The 16,432-nt window shown below is 35.9% G+C and overlaps 1 protein-coding gene across 2 annotated transcripts in view; it reads right to left on the bottom strand.

Moving 5' to 3' along the window:
- Window positions 1-16,432, bottom strand: part of LOC123319210 (regulating synaptic membrane exocytosis protein 1) — a 301,043-nt gene that overhangs the window by 125,020 nt on the left and 159,591 nt on the right. For both annotated transcript variants that reach the window (XM_044906078.1, XM_044906085.1), the window contains 3 exons: window positions 13,489-13,697; window positions 8,425-8,733; window positions 4,503-4,785 (listed from right to left, as the gene is read on the bottom strand). In XM_044906078.1, coding sequence (XP_044762013.1) covers window positions 4,503-4,785; window positions 8,425-8,733; window positions 13,489-13,697 — 801 coding nt within the window. The remainder of the gene's footprint in view (window positions 1-4,502; window positions 4,786-8,424; window positions 8,734-13,488; window positions 13,698-16,432) is intronic.

Raw genomic sequence — 16,432 nt, 5'->3', positions numbered from 1 at the left:
AATTTAATTATTACAAAAATATACAATCTAACAATGATTTCCCCATAACAGATTATTTCAATCAGAAAAAAACTATTGATTACACCACGGGAAATATGAATATATTTCCCTCGGTTGTCTATACATCCCGAAGGCGGAGCCTGACAACCTCGGGAAATATAGTTTTCATATTTCCCTAGTTGTAATAATAGCTAAAATTATTACACAAATATACAATCTAACAATGATTTCCCCTTAACAGATTATTTCAATCAGAAAAAACTATTGATTACACCACGGGAAATATACTGTTCATATTTCCCTAGTTGTAATAATAGCTATTGTTTCACCCTACATACTGACTTACATATATGTATACCTCAAAACGAATTTCTATCAAATAACCCCTAAAAACATCACTACAACAAAGAGTGGGTAGGTGAATAAGCTCAGTTCTCCAACTGAATAATGAAAGACAATTTACATACTGAATATATCCTGCCATTTCAATTATAAACGAAAACAAAAAAAAGTTAACACCTTGTTTCCTTATATTCTTCAATTAATTTTCAATCTTACAAGGAGAAACTCATGAATTTTTCCATATCATGAACCTCTGTAATAGGTCCCCTAGATAATAATCCAAAATGCTCCGATTCCATTGAAAACAGGATACCTACGTGCAAATCAGAATCGCTCTAGAATTCAAATAATTATCTGACCTAGCTTTGAAAATATCAAATCAACATTGGTGTTGATATGAAATATACAACCCAACAGAAATAGGCGGATCATCAGCCCAAAAGTTTCCACCTGGATCAGATTATTGAGTTTTCTTCATAATAAAATCGATTCGAGTTGAATGTGTTGAGATCACGACTTGGAAACTCGACTGCTGAATCTGCGAAACTCTGTCGGATATGTCCTATTGGAAGTCTAAGCACGAATTGCAATATTTCCCCCTGACATTTAGGATATAAAACTTGCACCCTACGGTATGCGTCAGATGTGAATGATATATTATGTCTGAATCTTATTCAAGAAGTTTTTTTTATCCGATATAGTTCTCGCATTCACGAAAAGCACCATTATATAAACTGAAAACATTCTACAAATTATCACGTAGATTTCTTCAGGAAACTATTTTCAGTAAATCGTTAGTTCACTTATTTTTAATATAGATTAATATAGACAAATAGATTGTCCTGAAATTCTAGAGGCATTTGATTTTCATGTTCCTGCTAGGCATCTAAGAATTCACATACCTACCTACAGGACCAACGGAACGAAATAGTCTCCTTTATCGAGAATGCTAGAATTCTAGGTATTATCAGGTATCTATTAACCTGTTTCTAGGTGGCAGCGTATGCTCCTTCAGAAAATTTGTTGAGAATATTTTCAGCTGATTCTCTTAGTACCTAGTTGTTCTGTTCAGTTAATAATGATAAAGAAAGATTAATTTGTGAAACTGTTTATATGGACTTTTATTATAAGTGGACGCTGGTCTTGGGTGTTCTCACCTGTTAGCGTTCTTGTTCTTGTATATTCATTCATTGCTGTATCCCGTTACCGAGAATAAATCTACAAAAGGACTAAGAAACCAAACTATCGGTGCGATCAAACTTATAATTTCTTAGGGCAACTCGCGACTGCATGCCCTCCTGTGACTGAAGAGACCCAACCGTGACCTACAGATCTTTCCACACTCCAGGAATGGATAGTCACCAACTAGATCTGGCCGCCGCTGTATTCTTCTCGAGTCTACATTAAAGCTGTGGACCAAGACCTCCACTGTTATCTGTCTAACGCTAGTTGTTTCCAGTTATGATTGACATCAACTGATTTTAGGGATTGATGCAGTATATCCTTGAACCGCTTATACTGGCCTCCTGGTTTCCGAGCTCCCTCTGTGAATTCGCCGTACAGAGCTATTTTAGGGAGTCTTGTGTCTTGCATCCTCAGAATGTGGCCGCTCCATCTGAGTCGGCCCTCGTTACTTGAGTCTCAATTGTTATAAAACTCGCACGTTGCAAGACTTTGCATTTGAAACTTTGTGGAACCATGTGATGTGCATTATTTGTCTTAGATGGCTTTGTTGCATTTGATCAAGCTGTTTAATATTCCGCCTGTAGGGCGTCCTGCTTTCTCTTCCGTAAAGAAGCGTTGGGAGGACCACTGCTTTGTAAACAGCTGTCTTCGTTGTCAGATTGAGATCGTGATTTTGAAACACTTTAGCTTCCACAATTCCCGTGATGTCGAATTGATACGGTTGTGTAGTTCCACGTCTAGGTAGCCCTAGTATTTATGAAGCTTCCCAAGTATTTGAACTGCTCGACCTGTTCAAGAGTTTCAGGCTGATATCAGTTTGAAGGCTTTCTGGCGGACTTACCAGGATTTTGGTTTTGTCGATATTGAGTCTAAGGCCTAAAGCTTCGTGTATATGTTTATAGGTGTCCAACATTATATGTAGATCCTCTGAGCTGCTAACGATAAGTGCTCAGTCGTCTGCATATTGAAGTTCCGTTTTTGCTCTGAGGCGCTTCAGGTTAAACAGGCCTCCATCAAATCTGAATCTTATTCCAACTCCTCTTACAGGCATGCTCATATCAGCAATTATCGAGACAGATATGTCGAAAATATTGAACAGCAAAGGCGCTAACACGCAGTGTTGTTTTATTCCAGAGTTGGTTAAGAAATAGTAGCCATTATGCTGTGTCCAAGCGGTGTTGTTGGTATGGAGGCCTTTAGAAACTGCTGAGAATTTTTCGGGTACTCCAAGGCGTCCCATGATTTATGGTCCAAGTTTTTGAATTAATGAATAAATAAATATATTCTTTGGATTTCCAAAATTTAACCCTCGAAATTCACAACTGAAAAATTCATGTACCGCTCCAAGATTTTCACAGTTTGCGTTGATATGAAAATTTCCTAATGAGAAATTTTCAAGTGGATGCTGTGATCATTCGATTTTGTTGCGATAATATACGGCATGTTCCAAAATTAATGGATAGTTCTGAAACACCTCATAGAAGAGCATAAGTGGTTGCTCCTTGTAGAAATGTCTACTACACCTTGTTGCTTTTCTGTGTAGTAGGTTAACAAATGGATCAAATCGTTTTTTCGTGTTGATAAGTATATTATTTATGGAATATTTACTAATAGATATTATACAGAAAACCGTATGAATGGGTTTTGTGATTTCGTATTTCTTCATACCATTTTGAAATCTGCATTGAAGCCGCATCTATATATTTTTTAAATTTTCTCCCTTCAGACATTTTTATTCACAACGAACGGTCAAACCTTGATTAAATAAAATATTGGTCACATTTTATGATGTGTATTCAATTTGCCTAACTTATAACACAGAGGCGTTTTCTACTGAGAATAAGGAATTATTCATTATTATATCTTGATTTCCTTTTGTTTCAGATGTTGGGAGAGAGGAAAAATGCAACCTCCCAAAATATCCTTCAATCATGAAGTCATCAAGTTTGTCCTTGGTGAAGTTATACAAATATACGTTGAGTTTCATAATATACTGTAGTGAAGAGAGGGGTATGAAAAATATTTTCATCTCAAAGCGAGTTTCCAGCCCAGACTCGCATAAAGAAGTCCAATAATCCAAAGTTTTGTTAACGTTAGATTATACAGCAAATAAAATGAAATGATAATCGAAATAATGGATGAAGATCACGTCAGTAACAGATAGTAATCACTTGATCGCCATCTGCCAATTGGGATTGCTTCTTTCTTATCTTGTTTTATATCGATTCTTAGTTCATTTTACTCGTTGCCCTTAGTGATGACTTGAGGTTGTTTCGAACTCTAAAAGACCGGGTCGTTCCGAAGAATTTGACCCATTTTATTATGAAGTTCTAGCAAGTATGGGGTGAAAACACATTTAGTCCGAGAGCTGGCGACGAAAATCGGCAAGAGTTTTGTAATGGCTCATTTTCAAATATTGGTTAGTTTTGGTGGTGCACATAAGCGCCTACTCTCAAGGTCAGGTAGTGGAACAACTGGCGGCTACGCTCTTTGATTTTTGTTAAATTACAATATCCGTACTTTGGGTGACTGCTGACTGCCTCTGTTCTATTAATATGTGGTCTGACTATTTTATTCTCAAACAATATATGATATTTGAGCAACAAATGCATTTTCAGCCATTACAAATCTCTTGAAACGATATCGTTAAGGCAGAAACTTCTGTGGGTTACTGACCCACCGCGTTTCACTAAAATAAGGTCTGACCACTTTCTCAAATTTTTTGTTCTTTAAACTAGTTTAGTGACAATTTTTAATCATTACAAAATACTTGTAGAGTATGTTGTAATTTTATATTCCTACATTAAAGCGCGTTGCCTCTAGGTGTTCCACTACCTGACCTTGAGAATGGGTGCTGACTAATGTACACACTCAATACTAAATCATATTTAATTATGAGCCATTACAAAACTCTTGCCGAATTTCGTTGCCAGCTCTCGGACTAATTGGCCTTATTTATAAAAAAAAAATCTCACCTGGAACGGCATACACATCGTACGCAGATGCTCTCCTTGGCATTGGAGGTGGAAGACCTAGGCCTGGTTCTGCATTTCCTGGTGCAATTGAATTTTTTACCTCTTCATCGTAACTGCGTTGTCTAGCTACCCGAGATCCCCTTCTTGAACGTTGAGTTGGAGGAAGAACCGTAGTTGTTTGCTCTCTTGGGGGACTGTTCGCTCTACTGTTGGCAGTACTACGACCGGCACCTCTTCCTCTCGTCCAATCTGTGTCAGGAGTCTTAGTGCCCCCCACTTTCAGCTGCAAAAAAATATTTTTATAAATTTTTTTTATGAGTTTACTTAGTTTTCTCGAAAATGCTGATGAATCAAGATTCTGCTTGGCGAATTCAAAATCATTGTTTCGTGTAGAATTATTCACAATATCTGAAATCTTTTGGTGCCCAATTCACTTTGAAGGTTGCGTTTTAGATTGGAGATTTTTTCAGTTGGAGAGCCCAAGAGGACTCGAGCGTGTCAGATTAATATAATGGAAGATACCTCGGACCCTGTAGAGTACCTCTACCAAAAATTAAACTTGTATACAGGGTGATTTGTCTAGTACAGCATGTCAGAATAGTAAAAAAACATTGTACCTATACTCCATTCACATTTATTTCAGCAGTCGGTTGGCCATGAAATAATTTTATCAAGTTTTTGTAACTAGAACGGAGTAAGGTTGGCACTCATGGAATGTCGTTGATGTCATAACGCCGTTGCCACAACTAATATCAATTTTTATTACGAAAATGCCGAAAGCAGACTCAGTTTGTCTCTGGCCGAAAGTGACTGAAAAAAGAGACAGGGTTTCTGGAAGTGCTATTTAGAATTCAGGTCCGCTCATTCAAATAGTTATAAGCTGATATTCTAAAATCCACAATACGTCAGACGTATTGTAGCGAACATATTCAATGTAAGAGAATTTATATAATATTCCATCTGAATCTAAACGACTTAGTTTTCAGCTGAATATTTCCACAATCAGAAAGATTGTGAATGAAGAGGATGACAAAGAATTTCCTTCTATTGGAAGACCTAAACAAGTGGTGGCATTTGAGAATTTTATGTTTGAGTGAGAATGCGAAAAGTTTACTACAGGTTTTTCGATTAATGTCATCGTAAAATAAAGCCATATTTTGGCGATTAAGCGTCTTAATCGATGTCTTAAAGCGTCTTTAAGCGTGACGTCATTAATTTTGTTGTCGCAAAAATAGAATATCGCTGATGGTTGAGTCATCTGTCGTTGTCATTAGACAGCGAATCGAATTGTGAATTTTTCAATTTCTGTTCTTTGGCTATTATTTGAAAAATATTTATTTATTCTACATGATAATGCAGAAACTGCATTATTGGCAATAAAAGCACTCTTCCCTAGTAGGAATTCAAATCAAATTCAATATAAACAACATATTCTCTTTCCGCTTAAGACGACACAGGCCAGAGACAAGATGACTCTATGACACAGGCGCTCTCCACAGACCGCTAGGTTCCGCTTAAAGCGTCTTAAAGACTGACGTCATGACTTATTCGCTCGAATAGCACCGCTTAAAGACGCTTCACGCGTCTTAATCCCGAAAATTGATTTTTCTATTTTTCATTTGACTTGTCCTATTCATTGTAAATGTCTCAAGGAACCAATAAATACCTAATTATTATTTTTATATCAATGTATTAAGATGAACAGCCACAAATACGCGCCAGTTGTCCTGTTGATTGTTTATTCATGTGAAATTTTTGTTCAAAAGTGAACTTCATCTTGACTTGAAACTTCCTTTAATTCCTTTTACTTACATTGATGCAAGATGATTTTTGTTGAAGAATTTAACATTCTTGTAATTACCTGTTAATTCCTTCAGGCGATACCCATTCCCAACCACTGCATCATATGCATTTCATCTTCGGGTTAATATTTTTGAGATCTACAACTGATGTAACGTATTCAAACTCTAGCCAAAGAAGATAACGAACATTAACCCTCCTCAAGCTAGTGCATATTATGATATTATACTGATCTCTTGTATTTTCCATGCAAAAAACTGTATTTGGTATGCCTTCAATCAGTTTGTATAAACTTCAAATATGTTCGTCACATATTTTCCGAAGAGATTCGACATTGTGATAAAATACGTAATAACAGAATCTTTTACGTACAAAAATGTTTTGACAAGCGTCATAACCCTACATTTTCGTACTATACAGAGTGAAATGTGTCAAATTTTCATGGCCAACCGAGTGCTAAAATGAAAGTGAATGGAGTATACCTACTCGAGCGTGTCAGATTAAGATATATGTGGTTAACGACATGTTGAAAAGTATATATTTTTTTAATCTGACAATTTAAGCCTGACGAAAATCTGTAGAATGGCGCAAAACTAGCAAAATGAAGCTAATGATTCAAGAATGGCGGAAAAAATATAATCTGACAGTTTCAGCAAGCCGAAACATTAAAAATTGGTCATAAATAGGTCACAAAAAAAGTTGTATAGCATAATTAACATTTTCTACAAATTTCGTCCGAAGCAATTTTTTCTACGTTTGAACGTTTCTGAGATATATGGCGATGAATGTACATTAGACTCGGTTTCTACATTGACATAACGATTAGAGGTATAGAAAGGGAGATATTTAAAAAAAATTTCATCTTAAAATTGTCAGATTAAGAAAACATCCACATTAAACCTAGATCAAACATCTGTATGAAAATTTGACACTCTAGAGAATGTAAAAGTGATCTATTTTTTTGCATTTTCAAAATTATCAGTCTCTTGAAAAGTAGCTTCTTTTAGGTCCAATAAACATATCCTTCAAAAAACTGACACGCCCAAAAAAAATAAATTTTTTCCAACTCTTCCGTACATCTTGCCTCACCACGCACACTGTCGGATTAACATGAATTTATTATCAGAGACGTAGGGCATATAAAGTATCTTAATCTGACACGCTCGAGTATGTACATCTTTGAAAACCTGCAGACGCTTTCCCCACCGCTGAAAGTGCATACATCATAAAACCTTTTTCATCAAAATCCACTAGGTCTCCGCAACGCTGGAGTAAATTCCGATTTAGCATCGTCGGCTCCCCAACTATTTGGATCCGACTTTTCAATCTCGAAAATTTGTATTTAGGTATTGAATTTGTCGGCAGCATCATCTTTTTTTCACTTTCACGAGACTCTTGCACTTCACATCAATAATTCAATAATCCAAATTGCATTTTTTTTAAATCTAGGTACCAACTATATCAAACAGATATGTTTTTTCAGTATATAAAACGCCTCAATTATTCCATAAACGGATGGCACGATTTTCATACATTTATGTGTGATATGGCTGCAAATATTCTATTCGTTCAATATAGTTGTCAGATCTTTACTTTTTCTTTCTTTTTTTCTATATTTCAAATGGAAATTTGTTTTTTTCTGAAATTCTTATAAACACTTAAATGCTATAATTTTGGAGGTTAAATTTATAAATTATCTCCACCGAAGTTAAAATAAGTTTAATTCCTACTCAATTTTTTTACTACTCGAATGTGGACATATCTCTAACATGAAACTAACATTCGAAGTATATTCAAATATATTTAATCGATCATAGCCATTTGAATGTATTATTTTAATGAATAAAAATAAATCTGAATGTAACACCGAAGTTAAGGCATTTTGGTATATGGAACCCCAGATGAAAAATATTCAGTATTTCATGAGGATTTAGTAGGGCCAAAAATACAGAATAGTCGATTTGAAATAACAAATTTCCTGAAAAATAATCTGATAACAATGTAAAGAACACCAAAATATCAGTAATAACCTTGCACACAAAAATCAGTGAGATGATTGAGGCATTCCATACTCAACATTTCCTAGGTACTAACTGTTGAATTCCTTGATCTAAATTCTCACCTTTTCTATTTCTTTGAGCGACGCTGGTGAAACGTCCGAATGTCTTCTCAAGTCCGGACTTCTAGGTGGTACCAGACCGCTTCCCACATTTCCCAATATCCCGCTCCCAATGCTGCTCGAGCCTAATCTTGCCTCCGAGTGTCTTCGTTGAAGTTCTTGTATGGGAATATCCAGCAGGCTCTCGTTAGAATCTGTAGTGGCTTGCACTGCAGCCCTAGACTGAAGCTTCCGCCGGCACACACTGCATGTCCAGTTTGCCGGATCATCATCTTCTGTCAGTTTGCTGTAGCTTGCACAGTCTTCACATACCTACAAAAGAACAGATTCTAGTTCAAGTTTTCAACATTCCACCTCGTAAATAAAAGCAATTTGAATTAATCACAGTGCTGGCATAGGGCTAACGTGAAAAAAGTTTCAATTTTGTAAGTTTCTTGCCAAAAAATAAGTAGATACATATAATTGTAACTCAATTAATGTGTTTTAGCATCTTCATTTTAAATTATTGATTGGGAAACTATTCAACAGAAATTTTTTCAAGGCACTGTTGTCCTTCTTCTGGTAACACTAAAAAAAGATTATGGTGGGATTCTATTTTCCGCTAGCTTTACATTGGGCCCAGACATGGTAGATAACATTTTTGTAATTGCCATGTTCATTTTGAGATCATGGAGAGAATATGAGACCATTAGCGTTTTAACTACCGTCGAGGGCGCTGCAAGGCGTAAACAAATATGGAGGATTGGAGACTGAGAAATGCTATTGGCACCATGCTTTTCGATTAGTGGATATGTATTTAGTAGCATTTAGTTTTTTTTCGTTGAATACTGAAGGTAAAAGGTACAGTTCAATATCTAGATATTGAACTTTTGATTAGTTACTTGGGCATCAGGGATTTTTCAGTTAAACGGTGAATTATTGAAAAGGAAGTGCTATTTTTACTATTGATATTCTCTTCAGAAAAGAGATATGTTCTTTGTTTGAGGCGGATATTGGAGAGTAGCTGTTATATAGTTGTTCAATATTTCTGCTCTGAATGCTATACTTATTAATGTGACCAACAAGGAATCGAGTACCTATACATTTCTGCTTTAAAGTGTGATGGGCTTTTTCTCTCACCCTGGCCGCCCCTTACCTTTGCTCGGGCGCCAGTGGGGCAATCAGTGAAACCCCACTCCACTCACAGAATCTCCAAAGAATTAGAGAGCCCGGGTAGACTTGAGTATCAGTGGAGGAGGGTATCGATGAATACTAGGGTGGTAGCATCTTCTAAGTGTCTGCTTTTCAACGGTCTTTAGGCGTTAAAAAGAGTACCTATCTCTTCTAACTACACACCTAGATTAAACTGATTTAGTAAATTGACTGAAAACTGGCAACCAAATAAACGTTCAGTTCTTTATTCCTACTGAATAAAATTATATACAAAAATGTACAAGTAATAAAAAATGATGATTTCAACCGGCGGCCTGGTCGGTGTGGGGCGGCTGATGAAATACGGTCTCTCCAGGAAAATACGGTTGAAATAGACGGTAAATACGGTTAAATTTTGTACGGTCACTCCAGAGGAGTACGGTGGAAATAGACTGTAAATACGGTTAAATTTAGTAAGGTCACTCCAGAGGAGCACGGTGGAAATAGACTGTGAATACGGTTAAGTTTAGTACGGTTACTCCAGAGGAGTACGGTACATTGAAAATAGACGGTAAATACGGTTAACTTTTGAAATCCTGGCAAGTCACTCTCTCTGTCGGCAGAAATCGTTACGGTGGCTGGACTCAGTCCAATTGCAGTGCACCCTGTCTCTCGCTCTCTCTTTCTCTCTGTGACTCTCGAAATGGCTGCCAGTCGGACAGCAGGTCAGAAGGAGCTGTCAACCTGTAACGGTCGGAAGTCGGTAATATATTAACAAAATGAGCACAAAAATACGGTAGGAACCACAAGCCCTCCTGGGACCCAACGGCGGTCAAACGGTCACGGAAGCCGGCACTCTACACACCCTTCAAGATCAAGTTTAAATGGTAGGTGGGTATTCTCAGCCAGTCCAACGGAATAAAGAACGTGGAAAATAGCGAAGATATCCCCTCAGGTATGCACTACGTAAGGAATAATAATGCTGACAAGTGACTTGCCTTAAACTTTCAAACTTGTCGTAAATCCCACTAACGGTGAAAACACTTTTAGCACTTTCCTCGGCACCTCGATCTCAATTAATTTGCTCTTGACCTTCAGCGCCGGGCGTCGAAGAAGTACCCCTCTCCTCGGAAAACTTTCCCCACTATGGGTAAGTCATCTCTTCATTGGATGCACTCAAATTGTTCGGTCAATCCACCGGCTCGAAAAAAGACAAAAGACAGAAGAAAAGAACGGAACAAGTTGAAAGACCTTTCTCGAGTCAGAAAAAGTACGGTTGAACGGAAAGAATTATAAAATATATGAATTCTGAAAACAAAAGATATATACGGTATCCGCTTCAAACATGGGCTTGGTCGGTGGAAAACAATAACATAATATCAATCGGTAAATCCCCCCTATGATAATATAACGGTTTCATTCCAAAATATTTCCATTTTCAGGTACTATTACGAAAGTATTGGTGAAGAAAGTTCCTTCTTGTGGCGCAGCAAAATCTGACTCGTCACAATAGCTCTCTGAGATATGGTTACCTGGACCTATATATCTCTATCCTCCCTTCCAACATTGAATTGATGTAGCCGATACAAGAAACACGTGTGAGTGAAAATAATATAAGTTTGTTTTTAGTCCAATCAAGGATTTGCATCAAGTATCGGGCACATCAATTGATTATTTGAAGAAAGCAGAAACCAGCTTTTTGGCCACCTGTTCTTTTAATGTATCGGTAGATTTTATTTTAAACCACCTGAAGATGCTACTGTGATAGCGAAATACGTGTCATGGTTAAACAGCTCATCCTAATAAAACTCTGTTTTCAGTTCGATCTACCTATACTTCATTCAAATTTATTTTAGCAGTCGGTTGGCCATGAAATAATTTTCTCAAGTTTTTGTAACTAGAACGAAGTTAGGTTGGCACTCATGAAATGTCGTTAATGTCATAACGCCGTTGCCGCAACTAATATCAATTTTTATTACGAAAAATGCCGAAAGTGATTGAAAAAAGAGACAGGGTTTCAGGAAGTGCTATTAAGAATTCAGGTCCGCTCATTCAAATAGTTATACCCTGATATTCTAAAATCCACAATAAGTCAGACGGTAGCGAACATATTCAATGTCAGAAAATGTATAGAATGTTTCATCTGAATCTAAACGACTTATATTTCAGCTGGATATTTCCACAATCAGAAAGATTGTGAATGAAGAGGATGATTAAGAATTTCCTTCTATTGGGAGACCCAAAAAAGTGGTGGCATTTGAGAATTTTATGTTTGACTGAATTAATGCGAAAAGTTTACTACAGGATTTTCGATAAATGTCATTGGAGAATAAGTTCCCTAAAATGGATTTTTCTATTTTTCATTTGACTTGTCCTATACAATGTAGATGCCTTAAGGTACTATAAAATACCTAATTATTATTACATCAATGTATTAAGATGAATAGCCACAAATACGCGCAAGTTGCCTGTTATTTGTTTATTCATCTGAAATTTTTGTTCAAAGGTGAAGTTCATCTTAACTTGAAACTTCTTTCAATTCCTTTTACTCATATTGATGCAAGACGATTTTTGTTGAAGAATTTAACATTCTTGTAATTATCTGTTGATTCCTTCGGGAGATACCCTTTCCCAACCACTGCATCATATGCATTTCATCTTCGGGTTAATATTTTTGAAATCTACAAATGATGTGAGCCAAAGCAGATAACGAATATTAACTCTCCTCAAGTTAGTGCATATTATGATATTATACTGATCTCTTGTATTTTCCATGCAAATGACTGGATTTGGAATGCTTTCAATCAGTTTGTATAAACTTCAATTATGTTCGTCACATATTTTCCGAAGAGATTCGACATTGTGATAAAATACGTAATAACAGAAACTTTTTCGTAGAACGGGCAACATAGAGTTGATTTAAAACCCAAAAATGTTTTGACAAGCTTCATAACCCCACATTTTCATACTATACAGAATGAAATGTGTCAAATTTCCATGGCCAACCGACTGCTAAAATAAAAGTGAATGAAGTATATATAGTTCCATCAAGAATATTATTTAAATTTGTATCCCCCATTGTTAAATGTTTTGCTGAATACTTATCAATTATTCTATATATAAAATTTCATAAATTTGCGACAAGAGTTATTCTCAGCACCTTTTTTGATTCCTCTGCATTTTCTGAACCTTTGTCAGCTGACCCGGTATATGATCGAAATTAGTTGTCAAGTTATAAGAAAAAATAAGAAATGTATCATTTTCATTGCTTCATATAAATAACATTTTATCCTGTTAGGTCTGTTATAAATTTAAATGGAATGGTGTTTGAAATGGAATACCTTTATGTATAAAAAATCGCACAAAAACCAACACCAGGTCGATGGCCCTATACGAACTGCTAGTAATAGTCACATCGCATTTCTCCGCTGATTCAACTTATTTTCCTACCCTCCCTTTACGTGACGTGATTTGAAAATGAAAGCTAAAAGGTTCGGGGAAGATCTTGATTGATTTTCCGCTATCGAATCAACTACTCGCGAATCCGGAAAAAATAATTGATGAAATAGCCTTTAATATACATATTTATAACCATTTCATGTTTCATCAAATCAAATCAATAAGATATTCACTAAAACCATAAAGTATTTGATATGGGAAATACTCGTATCAAAAATCAGAATAAATCAGAATAACTTTTGGGACAAGGCATCTAGAATCTGTCACTGTGAATAAAATGTATAGTAAAAGTTCTTAGCCGAATTTGTGAATCCTAGGAGTTTTTCTAACTTTTCATTTTCCTTATTCCAGATGTAATAAATTTGAGGAAAATTATCAAAATCTTGTTGGTTGTTTTCAATTCTTAATTGGCGCATGCATCACTTTTTCCTGTAGCGATTGCTCATGAGCAAAACTAATGTAATAGATGATACTCACCCTCTGTTTACATTCGGCGCATGTTCGACTGAAGTCTTCCGGTTTGAAAGCTTTCAGGCATACTCTACAGGCACCTGCACGACTAGGTGGTTTACCGGGTTCCGGTCTAGCTGGTGGTGTGGCTTGGGATGGTGTTGGGGGTTTTTCTTCAGCAGGAGGCACATGATCCAAATCTGGTATCAACGAAGGTCGTGGTGTCATTTTCACAACTGAAAACATTGAAAAGTTCAATTCATCATGCTATGCTGGAATTCATAAATGGTAATTCGAAAAACTGTGATCAATTCAGAGTAGTTGCCACGAATTTCAAACCACTGGTTTTTCGATACAAATGTAAATCATGTGATTGACAACGATCCGAAGTCTCCGACAATTCTATGATCTCTGCTTTCAATGAAAGTTGTAACTTTCAATACAAGATCGAAGAAATAAACACACAAGGTATGGTTCTTGCAGCAAAAGGAAGAAAATAGAAAATTTATAAAAAAAGTATCGAGTAGAATGAAGGAAATTCTGAAACACAGGGTGAGTCTTTGACGTACATTTTTTAAACACATATTTTAACAAAAGATTCATGAGGTAAATAAAAATACCTCTGCCCCCTACCATTTTTTTCAATTCGGCTAGGGTGAAAAGATACAGATACAAGCTGTGGAAATTCATAAGAAACGTAATTTTGAGTTATATCTCACGAACCAGTTTCTTGAATGAAATGCTTTTTGTAATATAGTCATTCATTGATGTGATGAATCTTCTCCAAACACAAAGTTTAGCCCACATATTCAAGTTTCTTCAATATATGACTATTAAAACACCAGAATTCCAAAGAACCCAACTCGTATACAAATACAGAGTGGAGAAACTCTATGAACACTTAAAAATAATGGAAATTAGTTGAACACGTACACACGTACGAATACAAAGCTGAATTGAAACAAAAGTAAGCGATGCTAGGCAACTCGTCCAATTTGTTTTATAATGAGGTGACATTCAAAAATAGCAAATATCTTTGAAGTTCGAAAATTGGGTGCATTGGCTGAATGCAACTTCTTCCAAAAGATTCACAGAAGTAGAGTATAGATTTAGCTTGTTATTCTCAAGGGAATATTATTTTTCTAAAGAAAGTATAGCCCATTATGAAAACTCTATAACTACATCGTTTTATCTAGGCCTAATAAAAAAAATGGTAAGGGTGGGGGGTTGTTTTACCTCAAGCATCAACTGTTAAAATATATGTTCAGGTCAGAAACTCAATCTGTACCTACCGGTAGATTTGGGTGACTTGAGACAGTCCTATAACTTGGGACAGTCCAGTAACTTGAGACAATTACCCGCCTTGAAGAATTCTTTGTATCTTTTTCTTATCATTTATGAGTGAAAGGACAAAATTATAAGATTATGTAGCGTCTTTTCGGTCAGTTTAACGATTAATTCCTGTTGAGTTTGCCGTGATCAGAGCGTTTGAATTGACAGGAAAAATTAACGAATTCAGGTGAGTGAAAGCGCGTTTTTTTTATGGCCCTTATACTTTCTAGTGTCATGTACATGTGTTTCACTTTGTGCATGTGTAATTTTTTTTTTGTATACGTGGGATATTGAGATATTAGATATTCATGAAACAAGGTTGTTCACAAATCAAACGGCAACACGCATCTCATCATCGCATCTCTCACTTAAAAGTATTACAAGAACCAAATTACAAAAGTTTTCTCAAATTGGAGAGTTTGAATGCGCTGCAGGTGAATGGATCAGAAAGAGAGGAAATATAATCATTTTGTCAATATATAGACCTTCCGGCGGCAACATCCATACCTTCTTCTCAAAATTAGAACAAACATTAAACAAAATAATACCTGAAAACAAACAAATAATAGTAGCTGGTGATTTCAACATAGAATTACGAAAAACAAATAGAGATGGAATAGAACTGATAAACCTTATGAGATCTTTCAACCTCAAACATGTCATAAATCAGGATACTAGAATTACGAATAAAACAAGCTCATCTATCGATAACATCTTCACAAATATCCAACATTGGGAAAGTTCAGTCATTAATATACATATGTCAGATCACACAGTACAAAAAATTATTTTTGCTACAGAAGAAGTAAGGAAAAATACCATCTATTTCCGAAGATTTTATGGCCAGCAAGAAAAAGATGCATTTTTGGAAAAATTCTTCAGCCAAAACTGGAACCTTGTGCGAGAGATAGATAGATCTGAAGTGAATAGACAATGGGATGTTTTTATGTCTGAATTCATAAATATATTCAACGAGAATTTTCCCAAAAAACCATCTCTAAACAAAAAGCGAGCCTATATTCACAAAACACCTGAAATTGAAAAAATTAAAAACGAATTAGACATCCTCTTAGTCTTAAGTAGAGTGAGCCAACAACATCTCGATCTTTATCAAAAAACCAAAAAATAATATGACAATGCATTGAAAAACCAGAGAACCAAAACATATGAGGAAAGAATAATCAAGTCAGACAATAAAGGTAAAACTATGTGGCAAAAATGCTAAGAGATCACTGGCACAACAAGATCCACTGAAGATTGGCAATTGGAAGGGACTCCAGAAGAAATAGCAGAAAATTTCAACTATCACTTCAACAACACAGTAAACACCCTCCTAAATAACATATCTACAACACCTATAGATTATTCTCACATGAAGCGTATAGAGAAGTCCTTCTACCTGGGACCAACAACACCTTCCGAAATAGATAACTTATCAAAAACCATCAAAAACAAATTCAGCAGCGGAGATGACGAAATTCCTATTATGATAGTCAAGTTATCATTACCAGCAGTCAGCGAAATACTATCATACATCATAAATAATTCTTTCAAACATGGTATATTTCCAGATTCCTTGAAACTAGCACTCATAAAACCAATATTCAAAACAGGCAACCCAGAACTTCTCAACAACTAC

This window comes from Coccinella septempunctata, chromosome 1 (assembly GCF_907165205.1).
Source record: "Coccinella septempunctata chromosome 1, icCocSept1.1, whole genome shotgun sequence".
NCBI lineage: Eukaryota > Metazoa > Arthropoda > Insecta > Coleoptera > Coccinellidae > Coccinella > Coccinella septempunctata.
Note: the sequence above shows the minus strand (reverse complement) of the source record. Positions and strands in the feature narration are given on the sequence as shown.